Genomic DNA, 19,694 nt, shown 5'->3' on the forward strand with positions numbered 1-19,694 from the left:
ACAAATGGATAAAGAAAATGTGGTGTGCATGTGTGTGTGTGTAAAATGAACTACTATTCAGCCATTAAAAAGAATGAACTCCTGTCATTTGCGATGAAATGGGAGAGCCTAGCAAGAGAAAGAGAAATATACTTATTTAATGACCACAGTAAACTATATAGCCTCAACTAGATGCTACTTTACAGTATATTCATTCTGCTCACTGAGTTTTATGCCTAACATCAGACATGTATTCACAGATATGAATATGTCAGTCACATCTGCTAATGAAAGTATGCAGATTAATTAAGATCTTCTGGGAACCAATAAAATGTGGGAAAAAAAAACGTCATGGAAAGCAACTGTAGATACCAGAGACAGTGTGGGGGGAGGGTGGAAATGGCAGATTGTGAGTGGAAGGGAATCAAGGTGGGTGGGGAAGAAAGAAGCAAAACAAGAAACAAGAAATGAAAAATTATGTGTTGATGATAACATGTATGGTAATGTCTTTGACTGAGCCAATATGCAGTGTATTCTGGATGGGAAAACTCATTTTGAATGCTGTGATGATAGAGTGAATAAATATAAAATAAACAAACTTAAATAATAAAATGAAATAAAAGGCACACTAAAAAAAAAAAAAAAAAGAAATGACCTCATAGAAACAGAGTTGAAGGGGACCAGCAAGTGGCATAATGGTAACATTGCTAAATTGCTATGTTGTCGACCACGGTTCAAGTCCCAGACCCGGTGGCCTAAACTCATGCCAGATGCGTGTGCGTGTGTGCCCAAGATCCCGAGAGGAGAAGGGATTGTGGCATAGCCATTCCTCCTGGGGGGTGATTTCTCACTTTCTGTCTCTGTCTCTCTGTCTTTCTGGCGAGCGCGCACGCCCTATAGCAAAAACCTCTCAAAAAAAAAAAAAGAAAGAAAGAAATAGAGTTGAAGAATAACTATTAGAGGCTGGGAAGAATGGGGGAAAGAAAGAGAATTTTTTTTTTCATCCTCTTACAGATTTGTTGCTCATAAATTGTTGATTAAACTGTAGAGTGAATATAACTAGCAATATTGCATATTTCAGAGGATTTTGAATGTCCCCGAGACGAGGTAATGACAAATGATTAAGATGATGGATATACTAATTTTCTAGATTTAAACATCACACATTGTAGTCTCACATATAAAAAAAACACATTTTACTCCATAAATATGTATAATTATTCTGTCAATAAAAAATAACGAAATGAACTCCTCCAGAAAAAGAAATCCTGAAGTGAGATGAGAGTATCTGTAATGGCTATAAAGAACACAGATCAGTGTGGTTGGGCTAGTGAGTGAGGAGCTGAGCAGTAGGAAATAAAAAGAGGTAATGAGCAAGGCCAGACCTTGTAAAGGGACAGATGGCATTTTTGAGGATGCTGGCTTTTATTGAGTGAAATGGTAAACCATCTCCTATTTCCTATTTCTTATTCTTCAATAGGAGCAGGGAAAATGTACCTATAGTAATAGATGAGAAGGCAAAATATGAAAGTATAAATGCTGGCCCATTAGTATTTGTTGACATAAGTTTAGAAGTTCTCTTTTGACTGCTTAATTTTTTTCAGTGAAATAGGAGTTATGGTCATTATTGGGAAAGAGGAGGATCAAGAGGGGTTGTAATAGAGACAATTGTTAGATGGTCCCCATGATTTCTACACCCTGATGCTATACTCAGTAAAATCCTCTTCCCTCGAAAATAGGTGAAAGACATGACCTACTTCTAACAAAAAAGAATATGGCAAAGGTGAGGAGATTTCACTACCATGAACAACTCATGTTGTACTGCAGATTATGCAAGAAGGTTGCACATGTCACTGAGTTCAATATATAAGCCTCCATCTCGCTGGCACACAATGGAGAGAGACTCTCCTAGTGGCCTTGGAAGAAGCAAACAGTCAAGCTGTGAAACGCCTGTGGAGAAAGCCTGGCTGAGATCTGTGGGTGACCTCTAGTGTCTGAGGGTCTTCCCTTAGTCGAACTACAGGAACTGAATGCTGCAAACGACCTGGATAAACAGCTATGCAGATCAGTCAATACTTGAGCCTCATGAGAAAGCAGCTTAGCTGACACTTCGCAGTCACGTTAGAACATGGGGTCAAGACTTGGCAGCCCAGCTTAAGCCATGCCTAGAATCCCGCCTACAGAAATCATGAGAGAACCTCGTGTAGTGGGCACATTGGTTGTGTACGTCATTTAGTTTATGGCAACGTATTATATAGCAGCAGAGAACTAAAACAAGGTAGAAAAGAGAGGAGGATTTGTGAAATAATTATCTAGAAGATTAAGAAAGTAAATGAGTTTAGGATTGTCAGAATTAAGACCGCATTTGGGATATGTGGTAATAAATTTAAAGTGAGGACAGTTTTAGGTTTTTTTCTGCAGTCATACAAAGGTACTCTTAGTTACTTATTTTCATGTGTTTTATTCAATCTGACAAATGTCTATTATGTAATTTCAAATTTATCCATAAATAAATATCTATAGTATATGCATCTGAAATAATTCTTTATCTGAAATTTGAGAAAAATTCCAGGAGAGCTAACAAACAAGAACCAAAGTTAATAATGGAATTTAATTTTTGACATCACTGATTAAGAAAAACATTTCATCAAATCTTCATGAAGTGACGGAATAATTTAGTATAATGAATTTAGAACCCATTGAATGCCACTGATTCTGTTACTTACAGGTTTTTTTTTTTCCTTCTGACAGTTTAAACATATTTTATAACACAAGTACATGTTAAAAAAAATAGGTTGTAAAACTATTAGCCCTCCTTTTTTTCTCAACAGGGAATGAATAGCAATTTAGTTTATTATTAGGCAATAAGTAACTTAGTACTCTTGACTAGAAAATAACTGTAGTTTAAACTAAAGCACTCAGATTTTTATTACAAAAATATTCTAGAGTTAAAAAAATAGCCAATACTAATATTAGAATCTTTCTAAGGGTGAAACCCAAACAAAATTGCTAACTATATGATTTGCTATCTTAAACAATATGTTTCATTATCTGTTGATATTTCAGAAGAAAATGAAAAACTATAAATTAGTATCTATATAGTACTTATTACATTTTAGATATTGTTCTAATAGTAGTTAGCTAATTCTTTCTTTACATTTACTTATTTAATCTTATTTTATTTTTAAATTTGTTGCAGGATGCTACACTCACCAGAGAAAGACAAAGAGGGAGAGAAAGAGAGATAGGGACAGTGACAAAGCACCCCCCAGAGGGGGATTACCATGCTGAAATCCCTTCTCTTTCACCTACTCTTGAGATTTTTGGGCATGCACACACACAAACACCTGCCATTTTCTTTGAGTCTTTTTTTTTTTTTTTTTTGACTTGGGTCACATGAGCTAACCTGAGAGAGACAGAGACAGAAACAGAGATAGTGAGAGGGGGAAGTGAGAAACCACTACCCCAGGGTAGATGACCATGTCACAATCCCTTCTCCTCCATTTTCCTGGAATCTTGGGCACACATGTACACACGCCTGGCATGATTTTCAAGCCATTGGCCAGCCATGTGGGAGTCCAGTGTTGTAAACATTCCACCATCTGCTGGCCTCTGCCTGGCATATTTTTCAAACCATAGAATCCAAGGCTCTAACCCAGAAGTCAGCCATGTGAGACCCAGCTGCCACAACCTCTGCCCTCTGCATCACATGCTGACCTCTAATTCTTTTTTTCTTTTCTCTCTCTCTCTCTCTCTTTTTTTTTTTTTTTTTTTTTTTTTTGACATAGGGTGTGTATGTCCTTACAGAGAAAGACAGACAAGCCTGTATGGGAATGTGTGAAATCACCCACTGGGGGGATGGCCATGTCACGTTCCCTTCTCTACCTACTCTCTGCATTTGGGGCATGCATACAAGCACATACACACACACACACACACACACACACACACACACACGCCTGGTATGATTTTTAAGCCACTGGGTCCAGGACTCGAACCACAGTTGGCCATGTCTTGACAACCATGCCATTTGCCAACCCCGAATTCTTTATATCTGATGTCAATCCTCTCAGGTGCTATTACTTGAATTTCACAGATGGGGAAATTAAGACTCAAGATTGCTAAGTAAATTAAGTGGCGGAGCAAGGATTAGATCAAAGGTAATTTGGCTCTAGTCTTGATTTTTACTACAGTTTTATAATGCTTCTCATATGGTAGTTCTTCAGTTTCCAGGGAGAAATTATTACAGCACAATATTGTAGCCAGTGGCTCTCACTCTGACCTATAAAACATGTAAAAAGGCATGAGGACTAAGAAAGTAAGATTTGTATGCATTTAACCATGTGATCATTTTTAAGAGAACAGAAAAGTGTTGTTTTTAATTTGCCAGAGGGCTCCTATGTATGTCAGAAATAGAGAGAGAGAAAGTGAGAAAGCACTCTTCATGGGACATGGTCATGCCATAATCCCTTCTCCTTCATCTCTTCCTCCTTTCAGAATTTTGGGATTTGGTGCACATGGGCCCACCATGTTTTTCAAGCCACTGAGTCCAAACTGGGACAGCATGATTGCCATGAGGGATCCAGCTGCCCAGACTACCATGCCACTGGCTGGCCCAAAAAGAAGACTTTTAAATGTTGGAACTGCAGATTGAACTTACTCCCTGAATTGCTTTTTGTGTTTTTGTTTTTTAAAAATATTGATGGTGCATTAGTTGTTTTTATCACATTAGTGTGTAAAACAGACAAACTATTCTGAAAATACAACTAGAACATAATTTATTTAGGTAATATTGATGAAAAGGCACAAATGTTTGTCCGGATGTGTTTTATAATAATTCACATTGAAAAAGTTCACAATTATTTTAATTAGTAAGTGATGTCATATTAGCTATAATACCTTAGTAAATGTTAATTTAAAATAGTAATCTCGGGACCAGCAGTTAGCGTAATGGCTATATCGCTGGACTCCCACGTAGTCGACTGCAATTCGCGTCCTGGACCCGGTGGCTTAAAACTCACGCCGGGTGTGTGTGTGTGCGTGCCCAAGATCCCAGAGAGGAGAACGGAGAAGGGATTGCAGCATGGCCATCAACCCTCGGGGGTGATTTCTCGCTTTCCGTCTGTCTTTGTCTGTCAGGTGAGTGCACGCACCCTATAGCAAAAACCTCTCCAAAAGAAAAAAAAAAAAAGCAATCACTGTCTTGATTCAGTTATAGAACTCGAAAGATATCAGCTAAATTACCAGGTAAGATTAAACTAAACTTAAACTGGTTATAAAAGTCCTCTTCTTTTCTTTTTTTTTTTTTTTTTAAGAGAGATTTTTGCTATAGGGTGCATGCGCTTGCCCGAGGGACAGAGAGACAGAAAGTGAGAAATCACCTCCCTGGGAGGGTGGCCATGCCACAATCCCTTCTTTTCCCTTCTCCTCTTGGGGTCTTGGGTATGCACACACACACACGTCCAGAGTGAATTTTAAGCTGCTTGGTCTGGGACTTGAACCATAGTCAACTACATGGGAGTATAGCGATGAAACCATTACATCACCTGCTGGTCCCATAAAAGTTATTTTCTATGAGTTGAGAAGCCTATTTTAATAATGTAAAGTACATCCTATTAAAACCGATTTTCCTATTTACATTTATAAATCAATATAGTAAAGCTAAACTACTTAAGAATATTCACAAGAAAGAACTGCAATCTAAAGTCCAAATGAACAAAAAGAAACAAATTTCCTTTTGTCCTACAACATGAATAAAATCCACTGGGAAATAACATAGGGAACAAAATAAATACAAATTACTAATAACATAAAAACTGATGATAACGGTATGTCATTCAATATATTAAGGATCTTGTTTTACTCTTCTCATATGTCTTTATCCAGGAGATACTATATTATCCAGGAGATATTTTGCTTCTTCATACCAGAACAGAAAAAAAAAAAACTAAAAATAATAAATAATAAAATAAAGTATAGTAGATAGAATTAAAAAAATCACAAATGACTTATTTCAAAATAGAAAAGAAACAGATTTGGTAGAAGGAATATAGTAATCTATCTGGAGAGTAAAATTAGAAATGTAAACATATAATAAAACTTTTAAGAAATCATTTTATAAAAATTCATACATTCATATCGAAGGAAAGAAAATACAAGTCTAATTTCAGAGACAAAATTTTTTTCTAGACACAGGATTTTTTTACTTTAAGAAAAATAATTTGTTTTGTATTTATTGTTGTGCTTGTTTGTCATGCCTTTTTTTAAAAAGTGAATTACAAAAAACAAAATTAAAAACATACCATAGTTTTCCCAATAGGTTTCTATACCATGTAATTAAAGCTCACATAAAGGATTAGTATGTAAAGTGAAAAATGTATATATACTTTGCTACTTTACGCTCCTATAATATAAGCTTGGCTTCACTTTAGGTAATATAATTTCTTTCAAAGTGGGTTTCATCACTACAGATAGGGGCATGACTAAAGAATTTATTAAAGTTAAAAGGTGAGCAGTACAAAGGTACTTTTGTTTGAAGGAAATGCTACTGCATATGAAAAGGAAACTTCTATTATAGAAAATAATCCTAAATGTTAGTTTTGCTTCTAGCTATTTTTCCTGAGTTTGCAAAAAGTTTTATAATAGATAAATATGCAAAACTAATTCTGATAGCCTTATATTAGATAATATGAAAAAGCCACTTTTAATATATTTAGCAAATATAGTTCAAAATGAATGATATTAATCAACTATATGAAAAATATATTTAAAAGATAAGCTTTTGTTTAAATTTAAATAATCCCATAAGGCCTGTATTAATTTAAAAAACTAGAAATATAAAGACAACAGCATATCTCACCTAAATGAAGCTCAACTCAGACAAAATGAAAATGTGTTTAATCATTTTAATAAATATATTGTTCAACATTTACAGATTTTAAGAATGACCTACAAATACCCAGTAATAAAACAATTATCAAATCAAACCAATAAAATATATTTCTTGTTGCAGTTTTCCACTCCCGTAATAAAAAATGTTTATGATTTCTTAAATACTATGAAAATACCAACTCTTGAGCTGTTAAACAGTATTAAAATTATAAAAAATGTCATTTTCAGCTTTTTTAGACTACTAGAAATGTTTTCATCAATAGTTTAAAATTGTTTACATAGTCATGTCTCAAATAAGAAAATAAAATTGCATTCACTTTTAAAGATAAATCTTTGCTCAATTTATACATTTATTTTTCACATATGATATCCTTAACTTACATATTAAGAATCCTCAGAAGATACAACTCAATATATAGATCTTCAGAGCTCAGTAGTCACAGTTTTAAGAGAAAAATCCAAAATTTTAGTAGTCTGCCATCTGAATATATTATTTAAAATTAAAAATTCATATAAATTTTCAAAAAATCCTCAGATGATACAAGAAAGGCGATTAAAAACACCAACTCAATATATAGATCTTCAGAGCTCAGTAGTCACAGTTTTAAGAGAAAAATCCAAAATTTTAGTAGTCTGCCATCTGAATATATTATTTAAAATTAAAAATTCATATAAATTTTCAAAAATAATTGATATTTCTTAGATTATCTGGAATCTGCTCATGGTGCACATATGTGAATGAACGAATAAATCCTTAACCCACCATTATCTTTTTCTCCAGTTTGCAGGCAATCACCCGTGAAAAGTATGGTGTAGATGACAGGATGATACTGTACCTGATTAGCTCTGGAGGTGGTCATGGGATCAGATGGAGAGGACTTGGTGGTAGTTGGGGAAGATGGCAATGTCTGGGAACAAAGCAGTTCAGGAGCAAATCAACCTTTATAAGCCTTAAACTGATTATTTAAATAAAACAAAATAAAATAAAATGTAATATAACGAGAACAAAATCCTATGAACAAATTTTTCTCCTGTTCATTCAAATTTAATGGAATTTAAGATCAATTAAGTAACTAATGCATGTAAATATGCATGCATAAGCATGTAAAAATAAATTCATGACTTGAAATCATGACGGTGACTGATACAAATTCACATGAATACTAAAGGTATCCTGACCATATTCATGAATAGTCTCATTTCTTTCCCTTTTTTTTTCCTTGGGAGAGAAGAGATGTCAAAAAAAATTCAAGAAGTTCAATGAGTAAAACTGAAAGAGTTATTTTCCTATCAATGAATACAGTCGGAGATTTGAAGAGTGGTGAAATGAAGTTTACTTTGCCATAAAAGTATCCACCTACTTAATATGTTGAACATCACCAACAAGTTGATTCCACATGAATTTAGGGATCCATACTTAAAAGCAATTAAATTTGTAGTTCTGAGTTCTTAATATCACATTATCTTCTAAAATATTAATTTTTAATAAATTTAGAGCCCGTCTGAAAATGTAAACATTAACCTCATATTAATAAGCAAGTAACTAAGAGCATTCTAAGAAATACCACAATATTTTTATTGTTTACGCTAAATGAGAAATTTAATACAGATGAAAGTATAATGTAGCATCATCAGCCTGTGCTGAAAATAAGCACAAAAATATTTGTAATCATATTTATTTTTCACTTCTTTCTGAACACATAGACATACTATATATAAAATACATTGTATGAAACCATATATACTTGTGAAAAAATTTAAGACATTTTAAAAACTTCTCATGTCTAGTAACCTTGAATTGCAAGATGTCAGGATTTTTTTCTCTTTAAAAAAGTATTGTACACTTAGCAAAACAGCTTTGCTTAAGTAGCATTCTGAATATTTCTTAAAAGGGAAATGGAATAATTTTTATGGTATAGATACAATTATATATGGAGAGTTTATATAATACAAACCCCTAAATATTACTCAGATATGAGCAAACGCATAACTTTAAAGGGTCAGCAGTGTCATGAAAAGTAGATGAAATTACTTAAAGTTATAATTTTACATGTAAAAAATCTTTCAAAGTTCTAATTTACGTAAAATAAAGTGGTTAAGCATAGAAGTAAAAATTGACAAACTCTTTTTTTTTAACTCACTGCCCTCCACTAACAAAATCAGATTGGTTCTAACATCAGATCATGTTTTGTGTGGTCCACTTATGAAATAATTCCTGATTTTTCTTATTTTGAAACTGAAGATAATTTGAAGAAAATATACCTATGGTGAGTATAATACAATTTTTATCAAATCAGATCAAAAAAAGGGGAGGGGGAGGAGAAGAGCTAGTTCCAGAACTATAGTCCCATAAATGTTTTTAAAAATTTTATATCCTTTTTTTTTTATTTTTGCTCTTTAAAATTAATCTTTGTCATTTCTCCAGAGAGACTTCATTTTTTTTTTTTTTTGAGAGAGAGAGGCTTTTTTCCATAGGGCACATGTACTCATCAGAGAGACAGAGAGACAGAAAGCGAGAAATCACCCCACAGGGTGACCATAGCACAATTCCTTCTCCTCCAGTCTCCTCTCAGGATTTTGGGCACACATGCACATGGACCCAGCATGAGTTATAAGCTGTCCGGTCTGGGACTCGAACCGCGGTTGACTATGCGGGAGTCCAGCGACATAACCACTACCTCATCTGGTGGTCCCTGTTTTTTCTTTTTAAGAGAGAAATTTTGCTATAGGGCATATGCACGCACCAAAGAGACAGAGACAGAGACATAGGAAGTGAAAAATCTCCCCCCGCGGGGATAGCCATGTTGCAATTCCTTCTACTCCATTCTCCTCCCAAGATCTTGAGCGCTCACGCACACATGTCTGGCATGAGTTTTAAGCCACTGGGTATGGGACTCCAACCGTAGTTAAACTACATGGGAGTCCTACAATGTAACTACTATGCCATCTGCTGGTCCCAAGAGAGTTCATTTTTCATGATTAAAAATTTCTCTAATATTTTCTTTCCCCCAAATCCTATGGTGGGATATATGCTAATAACTTGATGCTGCCATATATTTCATGAATTGAATAGTAAAAGTTTCCTTTCCCACTGCTGGTTTTAACTGTTTCTATACAATATTCCTGGGAGGAGATAACATACACTTAAAAGTCTATACTCATCTCAGATGAATAGTAAGGTTGGGATGTTAAATAAATCTAAAGGACATTTCTCCCACTCTAGGTTACAATCCTAGTTCATAATCCTATAGAAGCATAGGATTCTGAGGTATTAGACTCTTCTATTTCCTTCAAGGTCAAATCAACCTGAAGTACAATGGGTTCACTATGACATCCACCTTGTCCTTTCTTTTTGCTTGGCATATAAATGAAATAATGGAAATGTATAATAATTTATGCAATGCACATTCATTAAGATTGTTCTTAATAATTCTGATATTATTTCTTTCCCACAGGAACAAAAACAACACTTTTAAAACTCCGGATAACATTAATGTGTTTTAAAACAACTAAAGGTTTGGTTATTAAGTGTCATAATCTGATAAGAAGTTATATTTCAATGCCTTTTATAAATAGGTGAAAATTATGAAAGTTTGGGCTTCAAGGGATAAGATCATTGAAATGTCAAAGCAAATTGTCTCTAAATAAAATGTCTTGGTTTACATTCCTAAAATAATGAAAATGTAACAAAATAAAGATGCAACACATTTTCTAGTATATTATTCACAGGTAGTTTTTTTTTTGTTGTTGTTGTTGTTTTTTGAGAGATTTTCACTGTAGGGCGCGTGCGCTCGCCAGACAGACAGAGAGAGACATAGAGACAGAAAGCGAGAAATCACCCCCCGGGTGGATGGTCACGCCGCAATCCCTTCTCCTCCATTCTCCTCTCGGGATCTTGGGCACGCACGCACACGCGCCCGGCGTGAGTTTTAAGCCACCGGGTCTGGGACACGAACCACGGTCGACTACGTGGGAGTCCAGCGACATAGCCATTACGCTAACTGCTGGTTCCCTCACAGGTAGTTTTAAGCACAAAAAATGTCTCTTCTCTTTACCAATTCAATTTGTAATGATAAAAGTATTCCAAAAAGTTTTTGTTCAGTTGATTTTTTTTTAAAAAGCACTAGTAGGAAAAAACAGGTAAGTGTAAATACATTAAACTATTGATTTAAAAGGTTTTGTTAATCAGATTAACAGATCAGCTATGGCAGTTGTTTCAACCACACTAATGAGTGGAACAGAAATATCCTAAGGAAACACTTTAATATATATTATATTGTTTTCTTTAATATATTTAAGTAAAATGCTTATATTCATTTACTTTGCAAAGTTAATAAGGTTTAGTGGTTTCAAATTAAATATCATTCAGTAAAATTTCTGGTAAAATCATGCAGATGAGTTAACTGAATATCCATATAACATCAATATATTGAAACTTTTGCTATAAATAACTTGTATAAAGAACATACTCCTCCAAAACTATTGTTTTATACTTTTCAAATAGTGACTATGAAGAACATAGTCATTTTTAACCACCATTTTCTCATTCAAAATATAAAGTACGTTTTTTATTTTATAGGCCTGAATGTCTGTTTTATACAGAATTCTTAAGATAATTAAGATTGAACTACTTGTTACAGAAAAATGTAAAGTACTTTAATTTTAAAATAGTGGTTCACTTGGAATATAAAATGATTTTTTTAAAAATCAAGAAGTTAAAAAATAAGAAATTTAACCATAGGCATTTACTTAAATGTAAGGACAATTAGGGTTTTGGGAGTAAGGATGAAAAAGTTATTATAAATTATAAGACACTATCTCTTTAATAAGTCAGTTTTGCTGGACCAGAGAATATTACAACAAATAAATTCTATAATACATGAAACTTGCCTTCAAGTAATTCTATGGTAATATACTGTCAAGAACCTCTTATATTTATGGTATAGTGCAGACAAGAATGAATCGCAAATTTTAATTGTAATTTGGACTCCAGTAATAACTCAATTATCCACCTTACCAAACTTTACAAGTTCTGTTAAACAATTCCTCTATGCTACTTCATTAAAAATATGGATAAATTATTTAAATATATAATTGTCATCTTTGGTTTTCATTCCTGACAAATGTTCTCCCCTTCTTCCTCCACCTGAACTATCTTCCAATGTCTGAACTAGTCAATTCATAGCTCCCTTTTCCTGCCAATAGCTGTACCTACAAGCACCCTGAGATTCCATGTGGATTTTTTCACACAAAGAACAGAATGCAGAGGTCTCCCCTGCCTTTTTTCCCCATAACCACACTGAGACATTAAAAGGACTTTTGGGAAAATACCAGGAATAAATAATTCATACTCAAAAGGATGCCCACTGGCCAGACATCCAGGGCTCTCCATTATTTGGACTTACCCTAGCCAACTACCATGAACTTTTCTAAACTACAACACAAATGTTCCACTTATGTCAAGACAATCTCCTAATGATAACCTTCTCTCGAATTCCGTACTGTTTCACTTGTCTGAAACAAGTTTTTTTCCTTTTTTCTCCTCTAATTAGGCAATTCCTATAACAATCTTCAAGGTCCAGTTCAAGTCTTTGCCTATTTACAAGTCTATTAACTGTCACTCTAGCTGACATTTAATTGACATTCTCCTGAATTTTTTCTTTCTTGCTTGCCTTTTTTTTTTTTTTTTTTAAGGTTTTTGCCATTAAACACATGTACTCTCCAGGGAGAGACAGAGAAGGAAAGTGAGAAATTACTTCCAAGGGGGAATGGCTATGCCACAATCCCTTCTCCACTCTCCCCTCAGGATTTTGGGCACACACACATGCGCGTGCATGCACACACACATACACGCACACACACCCCCGACATGATTTTCAAGCTGCTGGGTCTGGGACTTGAACCATGATTGGCCATGTACAGTGCCCCAATCCACCTTCTCCCCCACCAGCCTGAATTTTTATATCATAGTTCTAGTCTATAAATACAGCTATACATTTTTAAGTTATTTTAAGGACCTATGATTATCTCACAAACTATTCTTGAGGGCAAATGCTACAATTTATATATTTTATAATTCACTAAGAATACATTCACTATATTGATGACTGAATGAATAATGAACAAATTAACAAGTATTATTTTTGCCAATTTATTGTAACATTAAAATTCTTTGAGCTAAATGAAATTTTTTTAATATTTAACTTTTTGAAATATTGTGTAAAAGAATTTTTTTAATGCCCATAGTCCTCTCTTTTCCAATGTAGCTTTTCTTAAAAATATATCTCTGAATTAAGAATTGAGCTATTCACAACATCAAATATATGAAGCTGTATATAAGGCTGTCAGGCTAGATTTCAGCATTTTCCTATAGTATGAAAAACTTGTGAGACCAGCGTGCACTGATCTCCTGAGAAACCAGACAGGCTTCAGGACCTGTTTAGTCAGTGCGGGTGGGTTTCTTCTGGGTCAAGTATATGCCTCATGCAATTTACTCAGTTACCAACTGTATCTAGATAACACAATTCAGAATATAATAACTTTTAAAAGTTCATCATAACAGAGCATATAAAATCATAACTGTTAAGGCCAATTTGTTAAGAACTAAATTTGACTTTTCTATTTTATCAAAATTATATATAAATTTTACTTTTTAACACACAAAATCTTAATAGTGTCAACCATAAAAATAGACAAAGACACTAACTGAAACATTAATAAAATCCATAATTTTATATTTAACATGAATCCATTTCTTCCATGCAGAAGTTACATATTCTGGCACCAACAATTTTCAAAATCCTAGTTTTATTCTTTAAATAAATTTCTCTAGAATAAAACTGCTAATAAAAGGCTTAAAAATTAACTTCAGAACTAAAGCCCTGAGTAAATATAACGTTACTAGTTATAAGAAAAAGTACCATTTAAAAAGAAATCTTGCTATGATTCTATGCATCAAACTCCAAAGCAGGACTAATAAGTGGTATGGAGGTTAAAGCGCTGAATCCCACATGACCAGCTCCACAGTAAAGAGTCTCAGACATGGCGGCTTCAAAAATTCACAACAGGTACATGAGCTTACATGCCCCAAATCCAGAGATGATACTGGAGAAGAGACTGTAGTGCAGCCATCCCTCCTGGGGGAAGGAGGATGATTTCTCACTCCCTTTCTTGTGAGTGCATGTGCCCTATTAACAAAATATCTAAAAAAAAAAAAATTCTAAACCTCATGCAAAATATCTTTCCATCTATTCTACAGCGAAATGATTTATTTTAATGATAATAATTCTGAATAACTAGCATCATTTCTTCAGAAATAAAGTAATGGTCATTCAAATTTATAAACTTGACATACTATTTAGAGAATGATCCAGCAAAATGTACTATATTGATAAAACTAGGTACCTATAAAGTTAAATTCCAAAGTTAGAGCATTAAAAAAAAAACCTATAATATCTTGAAAATACATTACATCGCTAAGATTTTCAAGTAAATCTTTCATTTTGTACATTACAAAGAAAATGTTTAAGTACTAAATATATTATGCTACTAGATTTAGTGTTTTCATTCAATAAATCCTATTAAATAACACTTTCATATACATTAGTGATTACATAAAAATATTGTCATCATTTTAATTCCATAAATATCTACAAGTCTTATAAATGAATGCAAATACACACAAGTGAATCAATCACTATTATTTTTGAGCACTTATATTGAATTTTAAAAATTATCCAAATAAAGCAAAAACAAATAAACATTTAAAAATCCTAGTCTTAAATCTATACCAGCACTGAATATATGGAAACCTGTAAATCTCATATTACCATGGAGAAAACTGGAATTATAACAAAGGTTTGTAGATCATTATTCAGTGGTATCAGCTATTTCTTTTCATAAAAATAATTAACTCATATCATTTACCTAAATATATTGTCAGTGATATCACATTAATAAAATACATTGCATGTTTTATTTTTATAAAATACTAGATATTCTCAATCCCTAAACGCTTGAATTTTCTCACAAAACTTACAAAAGAAAAAGTAATAGGCTGGATTAAGGCAGGAAGTCAAAAACTATGCATCAGTGCTCACTTTGTTAATTATCAGCCCCAGATGATATTATCCTAGAGGTCTTTAACTACTTTCTTAGCTTTAAAATCTGAATAAGGTTATGGTATTAATATTATGTCATGAGTCTTTAATCTATCCTTTGTATTCACCTAGCATATATAAATACTTCAAAACTATAAAAGGTTGTGTAGAATTTTAAAAAAATCCACCAATGCTAGTTTTAATATATTTATATGCTGCCATGTGCATATTAAGGGATATTGTGTTGAAAACTTAAGGTGTACAAATTGAACTATATGACACTGACAAAGGGCATTATGAGTGATTTTAAATGGAATAACAGCTACCTACTCATGATTAAAATATGAAAGGACTTTTTTAAAAAGGTAATTTATACAAAATATTAGCCTATAATTTGAAAATAATTGCCTAATTAATTTATATATCTACATTTAATTAAATGGTATTGTATTTATCTCTGTATTGGTAATATTGAAATAGATTCATAACACTTTATTATAAAATATTTTTCAATCCAGAAACATGAAATTAATAAGACTTTGAGCTACGTTAAAAATTTATTACAATGAACATAAATATTCTGCAAATTAAATATTCTGAGAATTAATGAAAACTAATACATTTCTTTTGAAGGCATAGTCTATCGATAGAAAAGTTATATCACAAGTTAAGAGACTAATTATAAAAGGGCAAAAGCAGAAACATTAACTAATAATATAGAATATCAAAATTTATAGATTTAAAAAGTTATGGTGGAAGAATCCACATTATTTAACATTAAATCATGTCATTTTCTCCCTACATCATGTAAGTCATTACTACTCAATCATAAAAACTCACATTAGATTTTTTCAAGTTAAAATTTAAACAAGATATCTTATTTGTAACAAAGGACTATATGCTAGGTACATAAGTTTACTTATACATATTTGTTGACGAAAAATGTCAAAAGTGACAACTAACATAACAGGAGTCTATATGCATAATAACCATACCGTAGACCACAAATGTCTCTGAAAACAGAGTATTAGAAACTTTGAAGACAAAGTTTAATTTCAATTTTTATACTTTTTAAAACAGTACTAATTTTAAAAGATGAAATTCTTGTAAATTAATAAAACGTGCCATCTATTAATTTTTAAAAAGAATAATCACAAAGAGTCACATAAGTGCTCTTCAGTGTAACACTAGTCAATGAATAATTCAATTAGTAAATCAACTAATCGATCTATGAGAGACCCTAATAGTCTTTAAATAACTAAATGACAACTCTGTTATGTTTTAAGTATGCTTAGGAAAAAAAGACTTTAAATGCAAAGATTTTTAAGGATTCTTTTGTAAGAAATTGACAACAATGCTGCAGGTATTTTTCTTTGATTTCTCACTAAACACTCACTTGTTTGATGCGGTCTGGATTAACGGTGGTCTGAGGCTGTAGAATGCTGACTGGTTCTGTCTTGGCCACATTTTGGGGCATTTCTCGAATTTTTTCTGCAATGAATCCATGAACGGCATTCAGTGCTTCAACTGTTCCCTGGATCAAGCACACTCGCTCAGTAGTACCTGTGGATAAATGATTAATTTTCAGAAAACATTTCTTCTCATTTTGCATTTTAAAAAAAAGGTATGAAAAAGGATGATATAATAATGCTAATAAAATAATGTAAAATGTAGAACTCTACAGTAATAAAAAATATTCAAGGTACAAAATATAATATTTACATATCTCTTTTAGTATTTTGTTTTTAAATTGTTGTAGTCCTCAAATAAACCTTTGGATCTTAGCAAGACAAGAAATTCAGAGAAGTTCTGAGCATGTAATTTATTCATTGACATAATAAATACCTACTAACTACTTACAAAAGGACTTAGCATTAGAAACTGCTAACACACATATGAAGCTCTATAGACTCAGCTTTCAAAGAGCTTACTCTTCAGGGGAAAAACAGACACTAAGCCAGATAATTCTATGACTTACAGTATGAAAAATAATGCAAGTACCATAGATAGTATAGAGGGCCCATAGTGACAAGAGTGTTTAAATCTATTGGGAAAGGCAGTCTTGGGAAGTTTACATCATAAGTAAATTCTCAATTTCTAACAGTTTCTAGTCATTTACTCTGCTCTTTTAATCACAGAAAAATCACTACCTGATATTTTATATTTATTTACTTTTTACTTTTCTGCTTGAATGTAAGCTTTAGGTGAACAGTGATTTAGGTTATTTTGTGCTGTTGTATCCCCAAAGCCTGTGATAGTCTCAGATACATGAGATATATATAATAGTTGCAATAAATGAATTAATGCTGCCTTCATTGACAATATAATTTGAATAAAGAGAACATCAAGGTTAAAATAAAATTTAAAAATAGTTTGTGAAATTTGAAATTCATGAATAGTCGATAAAGATATTATTAATGGTATTCGTTTCATATCCAGTGAATAACATGAATAACATGTAGATATATGATATGAGACAGAAATAAAATGAAATAGTTGATCCAATACGTAGGTCTTATAATGATTTTATACTTTACATATACATCTTAAAGCAATAAAAATCAATGATTTGTTTTTGAGACTATTCTGAGGCTTCTTGCAGCAACCTGGTAATAAACTGTAATCTTCTCAGTATCCTAACACATCACATAAACTCACTTTTCAGATTTTAAATATGTAGTTTATCCAAACAGCTGCCACCCCACCCCCCAAAAAACCAAAAGAATGGTGTCTTACAATCTGCAATTTAAAAAAAAAAAAAACAGAACATTTTTACGTATGTAACACATTTCTTTTTGGTGCTACTGTTTACAAATTCCACATCACTCTGCAAAATTTATTGAAAATATATTTTGAAGAACAAAGTTGTAAAGCTACAAACATTTAAACAATCACAGGAAGTTTACAGTGCTCTAAAGGTTATGAAACAAACCACTTACCAGTAGTTTTGGAAATTCAAGAAATATTAATAGTAAATGATTATCTCTTTACTCTTAGAAACATTTAGATCACGGGAATTAAAAGCAAAAAACTATAGGGGTACATCTAAATTAAATTTTCATGTTTTAAACTATAAAAACTCAGTCTATGAAAAATTAAGTTTTCTTAAGTTTGTATTTCAATAAAGAGCAGGTATGGCATTCACTTGTAAGGATGAAAAGAACCTGAGAACATAATGTGAGTTTGTGGACTTAATTTCTCCTGTTTCTCTTCATCAGCTTTTCTCATTCTATTTTATCTTGATGCATCTTTGTGGCTCTTGGTAAAATGATCTAGTTTATAGAGATACTCTAGGGAGTCTTTACAAGCTTGTATTAATTGTCCAATAAATGGCTTGAAAGGATGGAAATTGATCAATGTAGCTAACACAAAGCGTTCTTACCCAAGTCAGCAGGCAACACATAACATAGATCAGATTACATTTCTGCTTTTGAAGACATGCAGAGTGCACTTTTCTGAGTGTGCCAAACAGTAGAACTTAAGAATATATACATTTATATTTTTAAGAAAACATGCTGCTAAGTAAATACACAGGCTATACAATCTATATTGTTTTTTAATTCCTTATTTAAGAATTATTTTAACTTTATTTATTTTAATTTGACCAAAGCGGGACAGAGAGAGAGAGAGAGAGAAGGAAGGAGAAGGAAGGAGAGAGCAAGCCACCAGTTCTGGGACTCGAACCATGGTCGGCCATGTGGGAGTTCAATGCTCTTAACCACCACGCCATCTGAAGGTCCCATTGTTTTTTTAATTTTGATTTGACATAGCACATATCATGTCTTTGACCAAAGCGGGACAGAGAGAGAGAGAGAAGGAAGGAGAAGGAAGGAGAGAGCAAGCCACCAGTTCTGGGACTCGAACCATGGTCGGCCATGTGGGAGTTCAATGCTCTTAACCACCACGCCATCTGAAGGTCCCATTGTTTTTTTAATTTTGATTTGACATAGCACATATCATGTCAGATCATGCAGTAGCCCAATACTCAACTGTACAGACTAACATGCTAAATGGAAATCGCTGAGACATAAAGAAATATGATTGTGTAAAACTAAATTTTACATAGCAGCATGTATGAGACAACTGGAAAATAGTTCATAGGTTCACAGGTGCAGTACATATTCTTTGAAGATTGAATTATACAATTTCCATTAGAACTATTACGATGACAAAAGCGAGAGAGATTATATATCTACCACTGGGAAGTAGTGCAATCCTCAGAAGAGATGCTGTCATATTCAGCTGAACTCTAATGGCCTTTTCACACAGATAACACAAAACCATAATTTTTAGGCAGAAGTCACAAAAAAAGAAAACTGTCAGGTATATGACCAAACTGTGTAACACAAATGAGTCTATAAATCATAAAAGTTGCTGGTTTTTGTCACTTTAAAGGCTTTTAGGCTCCATTAGTGTCTACATTAAACTGCCAGTTATTTATCATTTTATTTGTTTAACAGCAGCATTTACTTCTCTTTGTAATAGACTAGCAACAAAAGCTGAAAAATCAGTAACATAAAAGTACTTTCCTCCATTTCATGTAATGTAAAGACACAGTTATATAAGACACCATTTTTAAAAATTGCACTTTTAGAGAGAAATGACAAAAACTGTAGCAAGAAGGGTCAACTGTCCGACATAGACAGGGATATGCGAAATAGCTTTAAGTTTTATCTATTTGTCATAGTAGAGAACACATATGTACATACATGTGCATGTGAGGGA

At 32.9% G+C, this 19,694-nt stretch overlaps 1 protein-coding gene across 1 annotated transcript in view; it reads right to left on the minus strand.

The window, feature by feature from the left end:
- The window catches only part of NOVA1 (NOVA alternative splicing regulator 1), a 187,567-nt gene that overhangs the window by 26,188 nt on the left and 141,685 nt on the right, over positions 1–19,694 (minus strand). The window contains exons 3-4 of the mRNA XM_014586276.2: positions 16,366–16,532; positions 7,707–7,778 (exon numbers count right to left, since the gene is read on the minus strand). Of these exons, the coding sequence (XP_014441762.2) occupies positions 7,707–7,778; positions 16,366–16,446 (153 nt within the window). The 5' untranslated portion in view covers positions 16,447–16,532. The remainder of the gene's footprint in view (positions 1–7,706; positions 7,779–16,365; positions 16,533–19,694) is intronic.

The sequence above is a fragment of the Tupaia chinensis genome, unplaced genomic scaffold (assembly GCF_000334495.1).
Source record: "Tupaia chinensis unplaced genomic scaffold, TupChi_1.0 Scaffold000126_2, whole genome shotgun sequence".
NCBI classification, from domain to species: Eukaryota; Metazoa; Chordata; class Mammalia; order Scandentia; family Tupaiidae; genus Tupaia; species Tupaia belangeri.